General features: G+C 39.6%; 1 protein-coding gene across 1 annotated transcript; it reads right to left on the bottom strand.

Moving 5' to 3' along the window:
• Positions 1–17,883: 17,883 nt before the first annotated feature.
• Positions 17,884–20,474, bottom strand: LOC110943689. The gene is made up of 2 exons (XM_022185423.1): positions 18,384–20,474; positions 17,884–18,303 (listed from the first exon to the last, which is right to left on the bottom strand). The coding sequence occupies exons 1-2, from the start codon at positions 20,472–20,474 to the stop codon at positions 17,884–17,886; spliced, it is 2,511 nt and encodes an 836-aa protein (XP_022041115.1).
• Between the last annotated feature and the right edge of the window lie 397 nt (positions 20,475–20,871).

The raw sequence follows: 20,871 nt of genomic DNA on the forward strand, positions 1-20,871 counted from the left end.
ATGTCTTCCAACGTTTGGATGGTACGCTCACTCTGTCCGTCTGTCTGCCAACCGTTATGTGATAGTGCTTCTTGACTTATTGGCGAAGCATATCCTTTAATCCTTAGGGTGTAATACATTGCGAGCTCCACCAAGCTCCTTAAATAGGTTCTAGCTCATAAGTTATTTGATCTTGATATATTCGACTACTTCGAATGATTTCATATATTCAGAGCTTACTGTCCTGATAATTAACAGATTGGCACACCTTTCCAGGGTGATATCTTTTGTTGAACCTTATTTCTTAACAAGAACTTAGGAGGTTTGCTATTGTAACACCTCGAATTTTTGTGTCCAATGATGTGTTAACACGTGTCATTTGTTTACACGTGGCATCTATAATAAATAAAGGACTAATTTTGACAAACCTTGAAAGTATATATAAATTCGAGGGTTATAAATGTCAACAAGGGTAAATATACTGTATAGTATCCCTAAATAATGCTTAAACCTTCAAACGAATAAATTATAGATCGTACAAAAACAAAACGCGGAAGAAAGTGAGAGATTACAAACTACAGGGGTTAACTGTGTCAACATGTTTAATAATACCTCTGAGTGACCCTTTAACGTTCCAAAGACTTGTAACGGTATTATACCCTCACTAAAATAATATATATGAATTTCGCGAAGTTTCGATATGAAACGAGAAAGTTACGATCGAATTCGTAGAAGAAGGGTTAAAAGCGTCGACAGTGAAAGTTAAGGCTTTCCAATATAATTAAATAAATAAACCGGGGACTTAATAATGCGGGTAAATAACACGAGGCCCCTATCGGTAAATAACCGAGGGCCAAACCGCAAAGTTACCCCTTCAAAACCGAAAGGTCAGGCGAATCATTACGAAAGATTTCGTTATTAATGGCCAGATTCTGTAATCATTATAAAAGATTTGAGAAATTCAGAAAATATAACCTCTCGCGACCCGCGTAAGGTTTAAACATAAGTTGAGGCGGGCCGCGAGCCACCTCAAAAACGCAACTGATATTTGATCTTTAGGCGACCCGCATTAAAATGCATGGGAACTCCCATGCGGGCCGCGTAAAGTGCCCAGATGCAGATACTTTGTAGTTTCTTGCCTTTTGGGACTTTTGTACGATCTATAATTTATTCGTTTGAAGGTTTAAGCATTATTTAGGGATACTATACAGTATATTTACCCTTGTTGACATTTATAACCCTCGAATTTATATATACTTTCAAGGTTTGTCAAAATTAGTCCTTTATTTATTATAGATGCCACGTGTAAACAAATGACACGTGTTAACACATCATTGGACACAAAAATTCGAGGTGTTACATCCTCACCCCCTTAAAATAAATCTCGACCCGAGATTTACTCAAATAAATAGGGGTATTTTTCTTTCATTGTAGCTTCGACTTCCCACGTATATTCAGGACCTCTACGAGCATCCCATTTGACTTTTACAATCGGTACGTGCTTTCTGCGAAGCTTCTTCACCTGTCGATCTTCAATCGACAAAGGTTTTTCTATGAACTTTAAGCTCTCATCTATATGCACATCTGTGTGTGGAATCACCAACGCCTCGTCGGCGAAGCACTTTTTGAGATTGCAGATGTGGAACACATTGTGAATTCCATTGAGCTCTTCAGGCAAGTTTAGTTTATAGGCAACTGATCCGACCCGTTCAATGACCTCAAAAGGTCCTATGTATCTCGGACTCAGTTTGCCCTTCTTGCCGAAGCGCATCACCCCCTTCCAGGGTGACACCTTAAGTAATACTTTTTCACCTACTTCGAAGTGAAAATCCTTACGCTTTGGATCAGCGTAGCTTTTCTGCCTATCGCGGGCAGCCTTGAGACGTTCCCGGATCTGGACAATCTTGTCCGTCGTCTGGAAAACAATCTCTGGTCCCGATAATTGGACCTCTCCTACTTCCGCCCAACAAACAGGCGATCTGCATTTCCTACCATATAATGCCTCAAAAGGCGCAGCCTTTATGCTGGTGTGGTAGCTATTATTGTAGGAGAATTCGATCAGGGGTAGGTTTTTATCCCAGTTACCACCTAAATCGATCGCACATGCACGAAGCATGTCTTCTAGCGTTTGGATAGTACGCTCACTTTGACCGTCCGTCTGTGGATGGTAAGCCGTACTAAAATTTAAACGCGTGCCCAAAGATTGCTGGAAACTTTTCCAGAAATGAGATGTGTATCTAGTATCCCTGTCGGAGATAATAGACACAGGTATGCCGTGTAAGGCTACAATCTTATCAACATATAGTTGGGCTAACATATCGGAGCTATACGTCTCCTTGATGGGTAGAAAATGAGCTGATTTAGTCAGCCTATCAACTATGACCCATATTGTATCGTTTCCTTTCCTGGTTTTGGGTAACTTGGTTATGAAGTCCATAGTTACGCATTCCCACTTCCACTTGGGAAGTTCAGGCTGTTGTAGCAAGCCAGACGGCTTTTGGTGCTCGGCTTTGACTTGAGCACAAGTCAAGCACTTTGCTACATGGGCGGCTACAGACTTTTTCAAGCCTATCCACCAATAATTTGCCTTTAAGTCTTGGTACATTTTATCAGCACCAGGATGGACTGAGTATTTGGAGCTATGGGCTTCCTGGAGAACAACATCTCGTAGTCCTCCATATATCGGAACCCATATACGTCCGTTCAGTCTAAGAATTCCATCCTTGCTAAGAGTCAACTGCTCCTCAGTTACTCCCAGCTTTTCATTAGGATAATTAGCTTCCAACACAGCCTCTCGCTGTGCAGCCAAAATCCTTTCAATCAAATTATTCTTAACCTCAATGCTCTTGGCATTGATTCGAATGGGTTTTAACACAGCCTCTCGCTGTGCAGCCAAAATCCTTTCAATCAAATTATTCTTAACCTCAATGCTCTTGGTAGGAAATGCAGATCGCCTGTTTGTTGGGCGGAAGTAGGAGAGGTCCAATTATCGGGACCAGAGATTGTTTTCCAGACGACGGACAAGATTGTCCAGATCCGGGAACGTCTCAAGGCTGCCCGCGATAGGCAGAAAAGCTACGCTGATCCAAAGCGTAAGGATTTTCACTTCGAAGTAGGTGAAAAAGTATTACTTAAGGTGTCACCCTGGAAGGGGGTGATGCGCTTCGGCAAGAAGGGCAAACTGAGTCCGAGATACATAGGACCTTTTGAGGTCATTGAACGGGTCGGATCAGTTGCCTATAAACTAAACTTGCCTGAAGAGCTCAATGGAATTCACAATGTGTTCCACATCTGCAATCTCAAAAAGTGCTTCGCCGACGAGTCGTTGGTGATTCCACACACAGATGTGCATATAGATGAGAGCTTAAAGTTCATAGAAAAACCTTTGTCGATTGAAGATCGACAGGTGAAGAAGCTTCGCAGAAAGCACGTACCGATTGTAAAAGTCAAATGGGATGCTCGTAGAGGTCCTGAATATACGTGGGAAGTCGAAGCTACAATGAAAGAAAAATACCCCTATTTATTTGAGTAAATCTCGGGTCGAGATTTATTTTAAGGGGGTGAGGATGTAACACCTCGAATTTTTGTGTCCAATGATGTGTTAACACGTGTCATTTGTTTACACGTGGCATCTATAATAAATAAAGGACTAATTTTGACAAACCTTGAAAGTATATATAAATTCGAGGGTTATAAATGTCAACAAGGGTAAATATACTGTATAGTATCCCTAAATAATGCTTAAACCTTCAAACGAATAAATTATAGATCGTACAAAAACAAAACGCGGAAGAAAGTGAGAGATTACAAACTACAGGGGTTAACTGTGTCAACATGTTTAATAATACCTCTGAGTGACCCTTTAACGTTCCAAAGACTTGTAACGGTATTATACCCTCACTAAAATAATATATATGAATTTCGCGAAGTTTCGATATGAAACGAGAAAGTTACGATCGAATTCGTAGAAGAAGGGTTAAAAGCGTCGACAGTGAAAGTTAAGGCTTTCCAATATAATTAAATAAATAAACCGGGGACTTAATAATGCGGGTAAATAACACGAGGCCCCTATCGGTAAATAACCGAGGGCCAAACCGCAAAGTTACCCCTTCAAAACCGAAAGGTCAGGCGAATCATTACGAAAGATTTCGTTATTAATGGCCAGATTCTGTAATCATTATAAAAGATTTGAGAAATTCAGAAAATATAACCTCTCGCGACCCGCATAAGGTTTAAACATAAGTTGAGGCGGGCCGCGAGCCACCTCAAAAACGCAACTGATATTTGATCTTTAGGCGACCCGCATTAAAATGCATGGGAACTCCCATGCGGGCCGCGTAAAGTGCCCAGATGCAGAAACTTTGTAGTTTCTTGCCTTTTGGGACTTTTGAACGATCAAACACCAATTAATGGAGCATGGGCACTCTATACTCGACCCATACACCTCTAGGACACCTACCCATCATCTCTGGACTATTGTGGTAGTTGTAATGATCATAGGGGCTTGTTCTTGGCTATAAATAGCACCTTTGTGTGCATAACATTCACAACAACTCAAACACACATCTCTGGCCATTCTAAAGGCTCCCAAGTGTTTCTTCTCTGCTCCATATTCAAGTTCTAACTTCTGTAAGTTACCTTGATCATCCATTGTTCAGTTTATGCTTAGTTTTTAGCTAAAAACCAAACCGTCGTAACTACGGTTTGACTTTGCAATAAATCAGTAATGGTTCAGTCTTATGACGAATCAAAAGTGGTTATGAGTTGGTATTTACGTGGGTAATAAACCTCTGAAATGGTTCCCCCTGATCACCACTCTAACTATGTCAAATATCGAGTCAAACGTGCGGTTAAAAAGTCAACAGAAAGCTATTTTAGCGATTTATGCATAATCTGTAATGTATATGTTATGGAACCTGTTTTGACAATCATAAAACATGATAATAAGTATATAAACCTGTTTGCGCTCGTTTGAATCGATCATTTACTATATAGAACCGGTTCGGAGCCGAATGTCGCAAAAGTTTGACTTTTGCTTTGACTTCAGTTCTGACCTGTTTTAGTGAGGTATAAATATACCTTAGGACTCTCTTAGGACCAGGTCACATGTTGGTATACGCCTCTGTGGTCGGTTCATGAGTTATCCGAGTCTTTTACGTATTTCCGTCATTCGCCTAAAAGTTGACCGTAACGGCCTTTTAAAATTAAAACGAGTATTTCGGACACGTGAACGGACCAAAACCTTGCTTGTTAAATTATAAGCATGTCCTTAAAGTTTCACGTCAATCCGAGGCCTAAAATGAGAGTTATGCTAAAAGGCGCACTTTTAAGAAAGTTTTGTAATTAACGGCGCAATTAGCATAACGCCCATCTAACCCAAGTTTTTGTCACCAAAACTCTTACCCACTGTGGTAAAATAATATTTTGGGAATTTTAAAGATTTTTAATAATTTTTACCTTGCTCATAACCTGCGGTTATGGCTACGGTTCGGTTAATACCGAATATGCCCTTTTTGGCCAAAACGGGAGTTCTACAAGGTCTTTTGACCCGATTCCAGTTGCTACTGGTTTTAAATAATAAACAAAGTATTTTAAGCTTTATAAGCTGTTCGGGAAACTCAGATTTCCTGTAGAACTCGAAAAGCCCTTTTAAAGTCTTTAAAATGACCGAAAAGCCCCTACGGGGCATAATATTAACTTAAACTCGTTACGGGCATTACAGAAGGTATCCTACTGATACCAAAATACTTTTAAGGCCTGTTGACTTAGGAAATAAGCGTACGACTCTTATGGTTAACCGTTTCGCCTATTTGCGCACACGGTACGGCTCATGGAACTAGTTTTCGTGCAATAGCCGATATGGGTCAAATTATATTATTTGAACCCCAAAATCCAGAGTATGAACTATAAACCCATATAAAACAAGTCACTAAACTTGTTGGGTCCAAATCATACTCCATTCTCGGTTTTCGCCTTTTCGTGCGAATTAACCATATCTATATATCGGAATCAACCGGTTTAAGCTACGGCTAATATAAGGACCGTTAGGATTCTAAGAGGTTAATTAAAACCTTCGTTCCAGATTAGGAGCCCCAGTAAAAGCTATCGGTGACTTGATCTAAATTAAGGATTAATACTTGCAAAGGTAAATACTTTAACTTATTTCCCCTATATGGGCTTGGGTTACGGTATATTAATACCGCTTGATTGAGCATTATATAATTCCATCGCTTAGGTGGTTAATTGATTAAATATGATCGGCTCATTTAAACAGTTTTGTTGCTTATAAGCCTTTGGGGGGTTTAATGACCGTTGTCCCGGATATCCTCGGCATCATTTTACGAAATGGCCACGACCATCGACATCCCGGTGTAGGCGTACACCCGGTATAAAGTGTCGACATTAAAATTAAAAGACGTAGCCGTTGGTTTTTGTACTACGGTTTTACGCAAACGTGGTGTGTCTATAAATCTTTAACCCGGCACGACCCGGGCTACTGAACGCATAAAAGAACATGTAAAACGTTCACAAGATCATTATGAATTTTCCCAAGTTATAAAAGAGTTTGTGCCTTGTGCATTCAAATCAATTTTAATAAACATTTTCAAATGTGTCAGTTGAATGTATTTACCAGTGTAAACTGACGTATTTTCCCCAAAAAGATTAAGTGCAGGTACCTAAACGTAATTGGCTGGTATTAGCTCCCTAGCGTCGGGATAAGCCTCGCAAGCTTGATTGCAGTATCTAATGGAACAATACTTTACTTTTATTTACGATCCACTGTGGATATTCAACTTCTGTAATACATTGATATTATCACCAGAGGTTGAAATATATATATTTTTCTTATGCTTCCGCTGTGCATTATATAATTGTGTGGTTTGACTATATTGTTGCCAACATCGTCACGGTAATCCCCCTCCGGGCCCACCGGTGAGACACGTGGAAATCGGGGTGTGACAGCTATTTCCATGAATCCTTGATCCTCTGCCGAATACTGGCAACTATTAGATGGTTATAGATTTTCTCGATCTTATTCGTTGTTTCCAAGGCAACTTTTAGATCCTGATATTTGGACTTACCAATTTTCTGTCTAGCAATAGATGTTCAACATCTTACCTATACAAGGTCTCCAAAAGAAGCAGCATTGATACTTATCTAACAACCATTACCGAAAAGCTTATCTTAAGGCGATTTGGTCATTTCAACCGCTGCTTGACTAATCTCAAAGAATAGTTGTTCCTTACAGCTAGTCGAATAAATCGACGATCCCGTCAGCAAATTGGGGATTCCTAGTTATTGCCTAAATAGGGTTGCGGTAATCAATGCATAAGCAAGATGAACCGTCTTTCTTATTTACTAAAAATCGGAGTTCTTAGAACTTTGAATTTTGGCTTTACGAAACCTTATCCAAAACTTATTGATTTGGCTCTTAGTTCTTCCTATTTCGTTGGTAATAACAGATATAGGATTCTTACAATAACTGCAGCCCTAAGCGGGATGTTTGTCCTAACATCCTCTTGCCTCTCAGAAGGTAAACATGGTAATTCTTATAAAGAAGCTAATTATGACACATAGAGATGTCAGAGATTTCCGTATTCTCAGGCTTTGGCTCATCTATCGCTGTCGGTGTCAGATAAATGACACATTTCCTTTACTATTGCAAGGATGCCCTAAGTAAAGATACTTATAAGGACATTTTTATATTGGATATCTTCTTTGAACACTACTAGTCGACTTTAGTACAAGATGACCATTAGGATATCTTCGGGGATCCCATGCATTAAACTTCCATACTGATCAGGCATGGAAGCAATCTATGGGACACACTAGGATACGCAAATCCTCATATGGTACTCTTATCAAACATAGTTTGGCATTCGCAGACGATAGAAAACAATGAGAAAAATAACAAAATAAAATAAATAATATATATTGCCGTACTCTTTCTGGGGAAGAGTACTCCAGATTCTTATGAAAGGATTTTCTCCGAGGATGGGAGAGAGGTCATTAAAGATTCCATTGGTAAGTTATACCTCATATTTAATATATGGAGTCCTCATGAATGTAATCCAGAGTTTGCTAAGCTTATGGTTTGTTAAAGGCTTATTATCCCTTGCATCAATGCAAAAATACTTGGCAGTCATTATCAATGCTAAATGGTATAGGACGTACCTAATGCTATTATCGATGTGCACTGTCTCAGGTACTCAACCGGTAGTCCAGGCTGTTCCTTTCTTATCCTTTCCAGGCCTAGCTGCTCCTTTCTTGGCAGCCTTAGGGCAATTAGTACTGATGTGTCCCTTTTCACCACAGCTAAAACAGTTTGCATCCTTCATGCCCCTACATTCGTGGGACTGGTGGCCAACTCTTTACAGATGCCACATTGCTTTATCTTTTGGTTTAATCGACACTGCCCCCAATGTCTTCTTTTACAGGTTTTGCATGTAGGCTTTTTGTTGGAATCCTGTTGGTTATTGTTGAGCTTGGATTTGCTCTTCTTAGGATTCTGAGAGTTATCCTCCTCCCTTTGTCTTTTGTCATTAGTTTCATTCATGAACGACTTTTGTCTCACTATATCTAGAGTGAGAGACAAGGATAGATCTACAGCTGATCTGTAGTTGATTGGTCTTGCAGCCTTAACATTCCCTTTTATTTCTGGGGCCAAACCACCGATGAAACGCGCAATGCGTTTTGGTTCCGGGGTAATTAAATAGGGTACCAGTCTAGATAGGGAGTTGAAGTCGGTAACATATTGCTGACAATTTAGGTTTTTCATTGTGAGATTCAGAAAATCTGTCTCCACCTTTTCCACTTCGTGTTGTGGACAGTAGTTCTCTTTGATAAGGTCCACAAACTTGGACCATCCCATAAGGTATAGGGGAATTTTCCCCGTGGTCTGCATCATGGCCTTCCACCATACAAGAGCCTCTCCCTTAAAAGATTGTGAAACAAATTTTACTACATCCTTATCAGCACAATCGCTGATGTCCACAACCGTTTCCATTTCCTCAAGCCATTCCATAGCATCAATTGCTCCTTTTTCGCCATTGAAATCTCTGGGTTTGCATGAGACGAAATATTTGTAGGTGCACCCGCCCTCAGTTGAACGGGGCTTATCATAGAGTGCTAACTCCTGAGGTTCGCTCTTGTCATCTGAAGAGTGAACGGAGCTCTCCTTACGAGCCGATGTATGCGTTTCCGTATGGATCTTTGAGTGAGTGACACTCGGTTCCTTTTCGTTCTCAAGGACCTTATCCACAACTTCACTAATTGTTGCGCTAATCAAGGCCTGAAGAGTAGTGCCATTAACATTTATATTTATATTTGCATCATTGTTTATAGCCGCTGTACTGCTGTGTGCTTCGTCGGAAACCTTCATTCTGGAGCTTTGGTACTAACACCAAAATAACATATGCTTAGATGCAAGTTATTATGGAATCATCGTAATGGATGATTTATAAAGTCATGGTATTACTAAACCATAATGGCTGTTAGGTTTATAACTTCCTTATAGTATGCTACTAGAAAGTATGCCAATTATATTTAGCCTAGGTCAAAAAGGACCATCAATTGTGTTTATGGTTTGGACCGAGTCCAGTACCTTTTGACTGGGGATCACAATGTCACAACTGTCCTCGTCATAACGTCAATCTTTAGATAGTTGGAAGGCTTGTCATGAAGGACATTATTAATCATAGGCCCGAAGGCCTTGTCACAAAGGACATACAAAATATGGCACTTAAGGCATTAATATATAAGCTGCAATCTTATTGGATCAGAGATCTTAAGGTTCGAACATAGTTCTTCACCTTTGGACAGAGAGTCAAAGACTACAACCGTCATCTTTTGGAAGGTAATTTTATTTTGCCACAAAGGCTAGTCAATGTACATCATTCTGACTAATTAGATGTTTGTGAGCCCCAGAGGAGTCAGCCGTGGAGAAGCTTTGATGGCTAACTAACCATGTAATATTAATTGCTTAATTATACAGCGAATTGTCGAACGCGGCGCTTAAATAGTCATGGTGTAACTCAACCATATGGACCAATAGATAGTATTAAATTTATGTGATCATGTTTTGCCTAGGTCTTTAAATAACCATCTTTGGCGTTCAAATGGATAAAATCCTTTATGCTTACTAGACAGGGGACGTAAGTCACGACTGTCAATGTCATAGTGACATTTTATATAGCACAACGGCTTGTTCCATAGGACTTTTTGATGGCACAGACGCCTTGTCACTAGGGAAATTTTAAAACATAATCAATGATTCCTTTGGATAGGAAAATTTCCTAACTCATTGTTTTGACAAGAAGTTATGAAATAGAACTATCTTTTTCATGTATGCGTCTTCGCCCGTAGGTATACATCCCAGGTGGATGTTTAGATGTGTACATCATGTTCGACGTTTATTAGCCATGATTCCTATCGATTATATAGGCTAATTAAGGGGTTTGGAAGTTCCTAACATAGAGATGACAAGCGTGATTTTACCGCATCACTGTTGTCGGGAGTGTTAACACGTTTTCAAGTGTTAATCAGGATCTGAATCTCTTCTAACCAGGTTTTACCATCTTAGCAAGGTCTTCAATGACATTCAAGCTAGGTCAAATCTTTTAAGATTCTCCTTAATACATACACTGAACGGAAAAGGAATAATATTTATTTTATTCAGGATTTTTATCATGAATCCTAATTTATAAGATAGTAATGGCACAAATGGCCTAGTCGAGTAGACAAGTTTAATTTATAAGTCATGATTTCTGAGAATCGAGGCATTACAATTTATCCTAGTTATAAAACATTACGGATATTGGGGTGGCACCAAGGCCTAGTCACAAGGACATTTATCAATTATAAGCTAGGATTTCAGAGAATCAAAGCCTTGAGGTTTGAACCTAGTTCATTACCTTTTTCTGACAGGGAGTCATAGGTTACGACTGTCTTTATTAAAATTTCTGGCCCGTGGGCCTATCAATTAACATCTCGTAAGATGTTAAGACATATAGTCATTGCACTGATGATACGTTCAACGGTCATAGTAATGACATGACGACATGATCAGTGCCATTAATTTAATCAACTGTCATTCAGTGGTCATAATAATGACATGACGGCAGGATTAGCACTTAATTTAAATCAACTGTCATTCAGCGGTCATAATAATGACATAACGACAGGATTAGTACTTTAATTTGAATCAATTGTCGTTCAGCGGTCATAACAATGACATAACGACCAGATTATCGTCTAGAGGGCTTTGAGCATAGCTCACCCCCTTAGGACGGGAAATCTCAAAAGATCACAACTGTCGATGTCGCAATCGGACAGTGTATTATAGCCCGTGGCACTTCATCCTTAAGGGATGATTATTTTACTTACAGGGAATTTTAAATAAATCCCAATTTTCAAATTTTATTACCCGTAGGCACTTCATCCTTAATGGATGGCTGTTTTACTTACAGGGAATTTTTAAATAAATCCCAATTTTCAAATTTATTACCCGTAGGCACTTCATCCTTAATGGATGGCTGTTTTACTTACAGGGAGTTTTAAATAAATCCCAATTTTCAAGGATGGCCTGTGTGATTTATACTGCATCACAATTTGCCCAGCATGTTAACACACTTTCAGATGTTAACATAAATTTGGAATCTTTTTGACAGGTTCTACCATCTTGGCCATGTCTGCGACGACACGTGGCTAGGTTTCACCCCTAAGATTCTCTTTTTAACATAACGCAGATCAATCCTAAGTTGAGACGTTAATTATGGATCTGAATCTAATTATGGAGATACCATCTTGGCTCTGTCTTAAATGACACCTGAGCTAGGTCTTGTCCCTTTTTAGATTTTGCCATCTTAATATAATGGTAGATCTTTGCAAAAAGGAATGTTACTTTAATTTATTTCATATATTATATTCTTATATATTAAATAAATGAAATTTTGATAAAGTATTCCAATGATTCTAAAAATACTGAATTGCCCAAAAAGGGACTTAAAAGAGATGATGTTGTCCTCAAAGGGACCAAAAGATAAATATCGTTATAAAGACTTTTAAGGAAACGATCTTCAGTAAAAGGAGTCTCTCCTTCATTTTCTTGTTCTGAATGTCCTCTCCTTGGTCGTACGTTAATCCTGGTCTCAGTACGAAGCTCAGCCTTCCCTAGGCTTCTAATGGGGAGAATTCCCATTATAGCTTCTTTGCTTGACGACACATCAAGAATATATAGAATTGAAAACAAAAATTCTCCGAATAGAGATGAGGGTATTCCTATGTTAAGTCTAGACTCAGAAGGTTAATGAATGTGCTATTGTGTCATTGAGATTAAACACAAAAGGCTAGTGTTTAATTCACTCAATGTTGGCTCTGATACCAACCTGTCACACCCCGAATTTCCACGTGTCACCGGTGGGCCCGGTGGGGAGTATCGTGACGTAGTTGATAACATCATAGTCAAACAACACAATTTATAAATGCAGAGCGGAAGCAAAGATAAATATATTACAATCCGAATATAAAGTAATATCAAGTATTACAACGGAAAGTAGAGGATCCACAGGCGGATCTTAAAACTTAAATGTTGTTCAACAGACTTTAGGCGCCTAGAACTTGCAAGATTCCTTATTAACGCCCTGAGCAGCTTCCAGCCTATTACGTACTTGTACCTGTCACTTAGACTTTGGAAAATACGTCAGTTTTCACTGGTAAATGCACTCAACTGACTCATTTGAAAAGAGTTTATGAAAATTGGTTTAGGCGCACAAGGCACAAAACTATTTTGACACTTGATTAAAATGCACAAGGCAAGATTAATCATTTATACTTGGGACAAACTATATCTCATGTTATCAGTTTTACATAACTTGCTCTACATACGGGGCCCGGTTCTATGCCGGTTCAAGATTAACCGACACACCACTATTCCCTTATTGGGAATCCCTTATTGGGTATAATCAATTAATAAGCATAAAGCATCTGTCAGGTGTATGCCTACACCCCGTGCTTAGGTCGTGGCCATTGCATTTAATGAGTCAAGGATATCCAGGACACGGTCGCATTAACCCCCAATGTTTCAGTCAAGCAATACGAATTAAAACAGGTTATTTGGATTTCCCGACTCATTGGTCTTCGAATCCCATACCTGACCATGCGGTATTTATATTACCGTATCCCAAGCCCGTAATAGGGAAAATAAGTTAAGAGTATTTACCTGAGCTAGCTCCTGTCTTAAATAGCAAGAATTATAATAACTCAGCCGTATTCACTTAAGTAAGCGTAGGTACAATTTACCGGAAGGCTCTAGTCTGGAACAATGGTATAAATAACCAATTAGAATACTAATGGGTCTTCATTTAAGCCTAAGCTTAGGCCGGTTAGTTTTAAGGATGATACGGTTCAAGCGCACGATTAAGCGAAGACCGGATAGAATGTGATTTAGACCCGACAAGTTTGAATACTTGTATAATATGGGTATACTAAATACATTCTGGATTTTGAGACAAAATGATAACGTTTGACCCGTTTCGGTCAATTTATGCAAACTAGCTACATAAACCGAACCGAACGCTAAAAGAGCGTTACGGGTAACCAAAAGAGTCATATGCAAGTTCCCTGAGATAATATGCTTTAAATATGATACAATATCAGCAAGTTATGTTCTATTATGCCCCGAATGAATTTAAACTCAATTTATGCCTTATAAGGGCATATTGGTCATTTAAAAGATTATAAAAGAGTTAAATTAGAAATCTGAGTTACGGGTCTAATTTATACAGTAAATATACTTCATTTGACATAGTATAGCAGTAGGGTATGACCCGTTTATGAAACTTATCGCTTAAAATCAAACTATGCACCGTAGGGGTATTTTGGTAATTTCACAAGGGCTAAAAATGCCAAAACTGGAAATCTGAGTTCAAGAACTTATACTTACTGTTATTTTATAAAAATATACTAAATACACCAGTAGGTATGAACCTTATATGTTTAGTATGGGTATAACGCATACTATGCGCTAAAAACGCTTAGAAATGCGATTTAGAGCCGTTTCCGGGTTTTCAAAAGAAAGCTGAGATTTTTATATTTCCAGAATGCTCAAAATAATTTATTTAACAAATAAAATCAGTGGAAAAAGGTTTGGGGTCAAAAGGATTTATAAAACTCATTTTATGGCTTAAACGGTCAAAACAGGCATTAACCGAATCAACTTAGCGACCTATGATACGATCAGCCAAAAATTAAATAAAAATCAATAAAAATCCCAAAATATTATATAACATCAGTGGGTAAAGAGTTTTATATCAGAAAGTGGCCTTAAATAGGTTATACGCTAAATGCGCCGTTTATGTAACATAAAGATATAGTTTTACGATATCGGCCATAACTCAAAATCTGGACCACCAACTGACCTCAAATTTTCGGTGCAAGTTTATAAATCAGTAATAAAGATTTCTACTCTTTCACTTTTCCAAAAATCACGTTTTATATCAAAAAGGGCAAAATAGTCAACTTTTAAGCATAATCGGAAACATGCATATGAATTGGCTAAGCATAGACTCGAGTAGTAAAAATTCCAGAGAGTTTGATGTGCTAAATGTGGGTTAATTAAAACAACTAAAATTACCCTAATTCTAGACTCTCTAAGCTTTAAATTTATAAAACTAAGACTCTCTAAACCCTAAACCACACAACCGGCAAGTGTACCGATCGGTGTAGTATAGCCTAAGGAAGTCCGAGTATCGAACCCAAGAGACTCTACTGATTACGCTAACGACTCTATCTAGACTTAGACTGACACGGACTTAACTAATTGTTTATTTGATGGGGGGGTTTTTCTAAATATCCTAAAAATATAATTAAAATTATACTAACTAGACGCGAACTCGAACGAAGGTTTTTACCAGTGGTGATGAAGACTACCTAGGCTAGACGCAAGCTAAACTCAGAATGGATTTCTATTCGATAATTTTGTGGTGTGGAACCGGGATCTTTGGATACTAAACCTATTAAGACACCACTAAGCCCCTCAAACACTCTCAAGGCGATTCTTATGGCACTACCTAGGCTGTTACGCTCACCGGTTTTCTAGATTTCTTTTCCGTCCTCTAGTTTCTTGAAAGTGCCTATGTAAGACGCTCTACTTTGCCGCGCGAACGTCTAAAGCAACTATGGGTTTTAATCTTGGCTTAATAGACAATGGGTTGTTAATTCCTTATAACTACACCGAGACCTATTAATATCCTCGAGCCTTTCCGCGACGAGTCTAGCAGCACACTTGATTTTATTAAATTACCGAATATTGTTTCTAAGGTTACTTACGCGTTTTCACCCTAAAGGATTAATGACCTATTACGTGATATAGACATTCACCTAAATCAAGAACCCTAATCCGACTCTATTATGTGATAAAGACCGTCACCAAGAATCGAATGAAGCAATAAACAATAATCAAACAATCACAAGCACGCATACGCACCAAGTTAAAATTCCATAGCTTTTACAATACAAGAAAAATCCACAACCACGACAAAAATCAAATAAAAATCCAAACTTTATTATACTATTGTCATAACCTAGGTAGTTAGAAAATTAGCCAAGGAACATAACCAAGAACAAGAAACAATTCTCAAATAACAAACAATTCATAGTATCAAGTTTGATAACAAAAAGTATATCGAAACTAATAAATTAATTATTTGCAAACCCGAGATTAAATCTTGATCGTGTCTTGAACCCTCGAACCAATTGGCTTTCTCCTCTCTTCAAATTAATAATAAATGGCGGCAGCCACTTTCTTTTTCGTCTGATGCCTTCTCTTGCGTCCAGCCGTCCTCCTGATCTTCTGCCACTCCCGATGGTTTAAAGTTGAATTCTATATATATTGTCCACTCTCCTTCGGTTATTATCAAATAGAAAACAATTGATAAAACCCAAAGTCACGATTTTGAAATAATCGTCTGGGCTTCTGTGCTTTATTTGCGGCCCATGTGCATCTTTATCTTGATCTCCCCAAATAAATATATTCGTGAATTATGTGCGGCTCTCCAAATATAATATATGTCGTACCCTCCAACAAATAGAAAGCCAGACCTTTTTCCTTCTATCATCCAAACTCCTTATTCAATTAATGAAATTCTCTAACAGCTCGTTGACTTGATGCCCATAAACCCATCTCAATATCATAATTAAGTAGGCCACTTATAAAATAGAGTTAGTGGTCTCGGCCCACTCAAGGAAACTAGCGGTAATTTCAATTCGGTCTCTGGCATCCCATTCTGCCCAACTGGCTTTTTATTTACATATTACTTGTTTTTGCTCCATTCGCACCAGGACCTGGCAAAACACAAAAGAATATAATATAATACTAATACTAACAATAATAAATAAAAACTATACAAATATTATACAATTTACACGGGACAAATATGCGTATTTTACCCTATATCAAATATCCCCACACTTAACCTTTTTTCGTCCCCGAAAAAGAATTATGCAAACGGAATCATAGTCGGAATAGTCGAACGGGCCAAAAGCTTAAGTTAATTTATTAAAATCGACACTCGTGTTAGCCGCGATTGCAAGTATTCCGATCCTCTTAAACCCAAACCCGGTTCCGAGCCCTTATCATGCAATTTAAGTTTAAATATGGGTCAATCCACCTAGGGTCTCACACTAAAAATCGCAAGCCCATCTACTCCCACCTCAAACTTATAGGACAAAAGGAACGATCACTGGACCAATTCCCAACCGTCTTATATCAAAACCAGGAGAGTTTACAATCAGATTTTTTTTTTCTTTTTTTTCTTTTTTTTTGTTTTGTTTTTTTTATATTTTTTTTTTCTCGTGAGTCTAGACGGTGCTTTCCCAAAACAAGAGGCAATCCGGCTGTAGAGTCGCTATCCCCAACCACAGATTACTTAGTTTCGGTACTTTTTATTATTTTTTTTCTTTTTATTGCTTTGCACGGTCGATTTCACACACCCTAGCGGTAATCCGGCTGTAGAGTCGCTATCCCCAACCACAGACTACATAGAAGTGGCTACTTTCATTCAGTTTCTAGCTCACTTTTATTCTTTTATTTTATTATCTTTTTTTTCATGATCACAAACTATAACGGTTTTGACTTATAACGGTGCCCCTTATGTTATTTTTTGGCGGTTTCAATTTCCCCACTTTCCCTAGATGAGAACCCACTAGTAGACCGACATTAGGTATATTTAAGATCAAAGGAACCTAGAACCGAACCAGGCCTACCCGCACATCCCAAACTAGACACGAGCACGAATATTTTATCTCATATTATTATTATTTGAACCCGATCAAAAACCCGACTTTTCTATCATTTTCCGTTTTTATTTTGCAAACTTCTTATTTCAAAAGACATTTTTCTATTTTTTTAATTTTTTTGGATTTTTGAAATTTTTTTTTATGACTCAAGACTCTACTAACTAGACACACTGAACAATAGTTCCCATCCCCACACTTAAACTTTACATTGCCCTCAATGTAAGATGGAAACCGACTCAAAAAACTAAAAATAAATAAGAAATAAAAGACCAAGGGCAAATCGGAAAGGACTTAGCTGGTTTAATTCGCAGATGCTCCAAAACTCTCGTCCAATCCAGCTCGATCGTATAGCATTTCGTTCGCGATCGGCTTGACTCTAACTGGTATACTTGATAAATGCCTGAAATTTGAATAAACAGCTCCAAAATCACCCGAATGGAGATTGAGTACGGGTGGTACATATTCAAACCTGCATAAACAAAAACAAGCAAACACCAAAGCAGTACCGACTCTAAAAAAAATGACTCAATACTACTAAATTAGACTCATGATACAAAATAAAAGACTCAATATACAAACTCTACAAATGGTGCACAACTGTCTACGCACTCATGGAGGATCATATAAGCGCAGCTCACCTCCATACCAACTACTACGGGCTGCAGCACTATCAAACCTATCATTTCCCGCATCTCTCCAAACTCCCTCATATTTCTCACAATCTCTCAACTCGTCATCGGGCGGTTTGAATCTAGATGTTTCATATCGAAATCTATCCCCACACTGAGCCCTGCTCAGTGTCTCTATCCTAGATTCTAACCTCATCAACCTCTCTTCCAACTCTTCAACTCTCCTATCAGGTGGATCCCCACACTTGGGTTTTAACACCTTCTCCACACTCGGCTCAGTCACCACCTCTTTCTCGGCACTCTCAACCTTCCCACTCTCCTCCAACAACGCGATCGCTTCGACTCGATCACTCGACCCTCTCGTAGTATTCACCTTGAAAACTACCGACTCGTTGCCGCTCTAAGTGTAATTGTGCCTAAGAAGACATCTATAAGCGCTTTAGTGGTGTTCAAGAACGGGCGCCCTAAAATCAATGGCACTTTTTCATCAGCCTCCATATCTAGCACTACAAAATCCGCTGGAAAGACAAACCTGTCCACCTTCACTAACAAATTCTCCACTATCCCACGAGGATACTTAACTGACTTATCCGCTAACGAGAGGGTCATTCGAGTTGGCTTCAAATCACCAAGGCCTAGTTTTTCGTAAAATGAATATGGCATCAAATTTATACTAGCACCAAGGTCTGCCAACGCGTGGTTTTGAACATCACCACCAAACAAACATGGGATCGTGAATATGCCCGGATCAGTGAGTTTCTCAGGAAGTTTAGTCAAGATCACTGCAGAACAATCTCCATTCAATGGAGTACTAGAACACTCACCTATCTTATCCTTACGCTTGAGAAAATCCTTAAGGAACTTGGCATATTTGGGCATGGATCTCAGGGCCTCTATGAACGGAAGATTCACCTTTAGCTGGGTGAACATCGTAAGAAACTTCTCGTATTCCCTAGCGTATTGCTGCTGCTTAGCACGGGCGGGAAACGGAAGACGGGAATAATCAATCACTGGCGGTGGCCTAGCCCTAACCGGCTGCTTCTCTACTTTCTTCTCAACCTGAGGCTCCTCGGTATGTGCGGTACTTGCTGGGTCTAGCCTATGTTGCACCTTACCTGGGGCCTCCATCTCTATTTCCTCATCTACCTCAGCGTCACTCTCTAACTCAACACTCTCTCTCGCGACCTCTCCTAGACTCATCCCACTACGAGTAGTGATGGCTTTCACAGAATGGTTAACCGGGTGAGTGGTACCTGAAAACTGACCAGAGGGGGACTCTCTCAACTGCCTAGCTATATCCCCTACTGACCTATGAAGATCTAAAAGAGTAGACTCTTGATTTTTAAGCTGAAGTTCGTGGTTTCTATTCGTCTGCTCCTGATTTTTCATGAACGCCTGAGTCTGCGTCATCATCTGGGCGAACATCTCCTCCAACCTGTTCGTACTAACCTCAGGAGCCTTTCCACTGCCTTGACTCTCCTGAGTCGGTCCTCCACTAGCAAACTGCCTACTCGAACCACTATACTGACCACTCTGATATAAATCAGTCCCCCTACTTTGATACTGACTCAATGGAAAACCAGGGGGATCGCCAGAAGGGTGATATCCACTACTACTACCACTACCCTGCCAGCTGGAGTTAAAAAGATTATTATTATTACTAAATTGACCCCTAGACTGACCAGCTATGAACTCAACCTGCTCTAGAGTAAGAGTGGGACAATCGAGCGTGTCGTGACCTCCCCTACAGACCTCACACCTATCAATTCTCTTCTTAATCTCACTCAGCTCTCGCTTCATCTCTTGCCTCAACTCCTCTCTAACTCTCTCGATCATAGCAGCAACTACCGATGGATCCAAGCTAACTTGGTTTACCCCTCGACCGGCCGAGGAGGTACGAACAGGAATGGAAGTCCTGCTGGTAGTGCTGTAATCCATGTCAGAATGGGCAAAACTTTGAAACAAATCGTTACACTCAGCTACTGTCTTCTTGCCCAAAAGTTGCCCTCCTGCTGAAATATCGAAACGAGCTCTAATCTCAGGAGTAAGACCATTGTAGAATTTTTCAACTAACGCCCAATCAGACAAACCATGCTGCGAACAACGGGAAAGAAGCGTCTGAAAACGCTCCCACGCCAAGTGGTACGGCTCATCAGGCTCCATGCGGAAGGAGTGGATCTGATCACGAAGGCGAGACGCTTTGGCTGGTGGAAAGTACTTGGCTAAGAAAGCATCACGGAGACCTGCCCAAGTGGTGAAAGTGCCTGCGGGCTGAGAATCGAACCAGACGGCTGCGCGTCCAGCGAGTGAGAATGGAAAGATCTGAAGATACCTAGCATCAAGATTGACACCCTCAATGGAGAAGGTGCTGCAGAGACGAGTGATGCGATTGATATGAGCGGGGGCATCCTCGTCGTCACGACCATGGAACTGGCAGGAATTTGTGATGGCGGTCATAATGTAGGATGGAATCTGCCAAGACCGATCGTTCGGGATGTCTGGAAGGGTGATGGGGGAATTCCCACCGGCAAAGCCAGTGGTCGCCTGATCGTAGACTGTCCTACGGGCCATGTGAGCTACGGGTGGTGGACTAGGTGGAGATGAAGAAGAAGAAGACTAACAACTGACTCGACAAACTAAAACAAAAAGAAACAAATAAATCTAGACTCCTACGACTCAAACAAATAGCACGTAGCACGTATAATGTCAATCAAGTCCAAACAAAGTAATCAACGCAATCGCCAAGAGTCCCCGGCAACGGCGCCAAAAACTTGATGTGCTAAATGTGGGTTAATTAAAACAACTAAAATTACCCTAATTCTAGACTCTCTAAGCTTTAAATTTATAAAACTAAGACTCTCTAAACCCTAAACCACACAACCGGCAAGTGTACCGATCGGTGTAGTATAGCCTAAGGAAGTCCGAGTATCGAACCCAAGAGACTCTACTGATTACGCTAACGACTCTA

Source organism: Helianthus annuus, chromosome 5, assembly GCF_002127325.2.
Source record: "Helianthus annuus cultivar XRQ/B chromosome 5, HanXRQr2.0-SUNRISE, whole genome shotgun sequence".
In the NCBI taxonomy this organism is placed as follows: domain Eukaryota; kingdom Viridiplantae; phylum Streptophyta; class Magnoliopsida; order Asterales; family Asteraceae; genus Helianthus; species Helianthus annuus.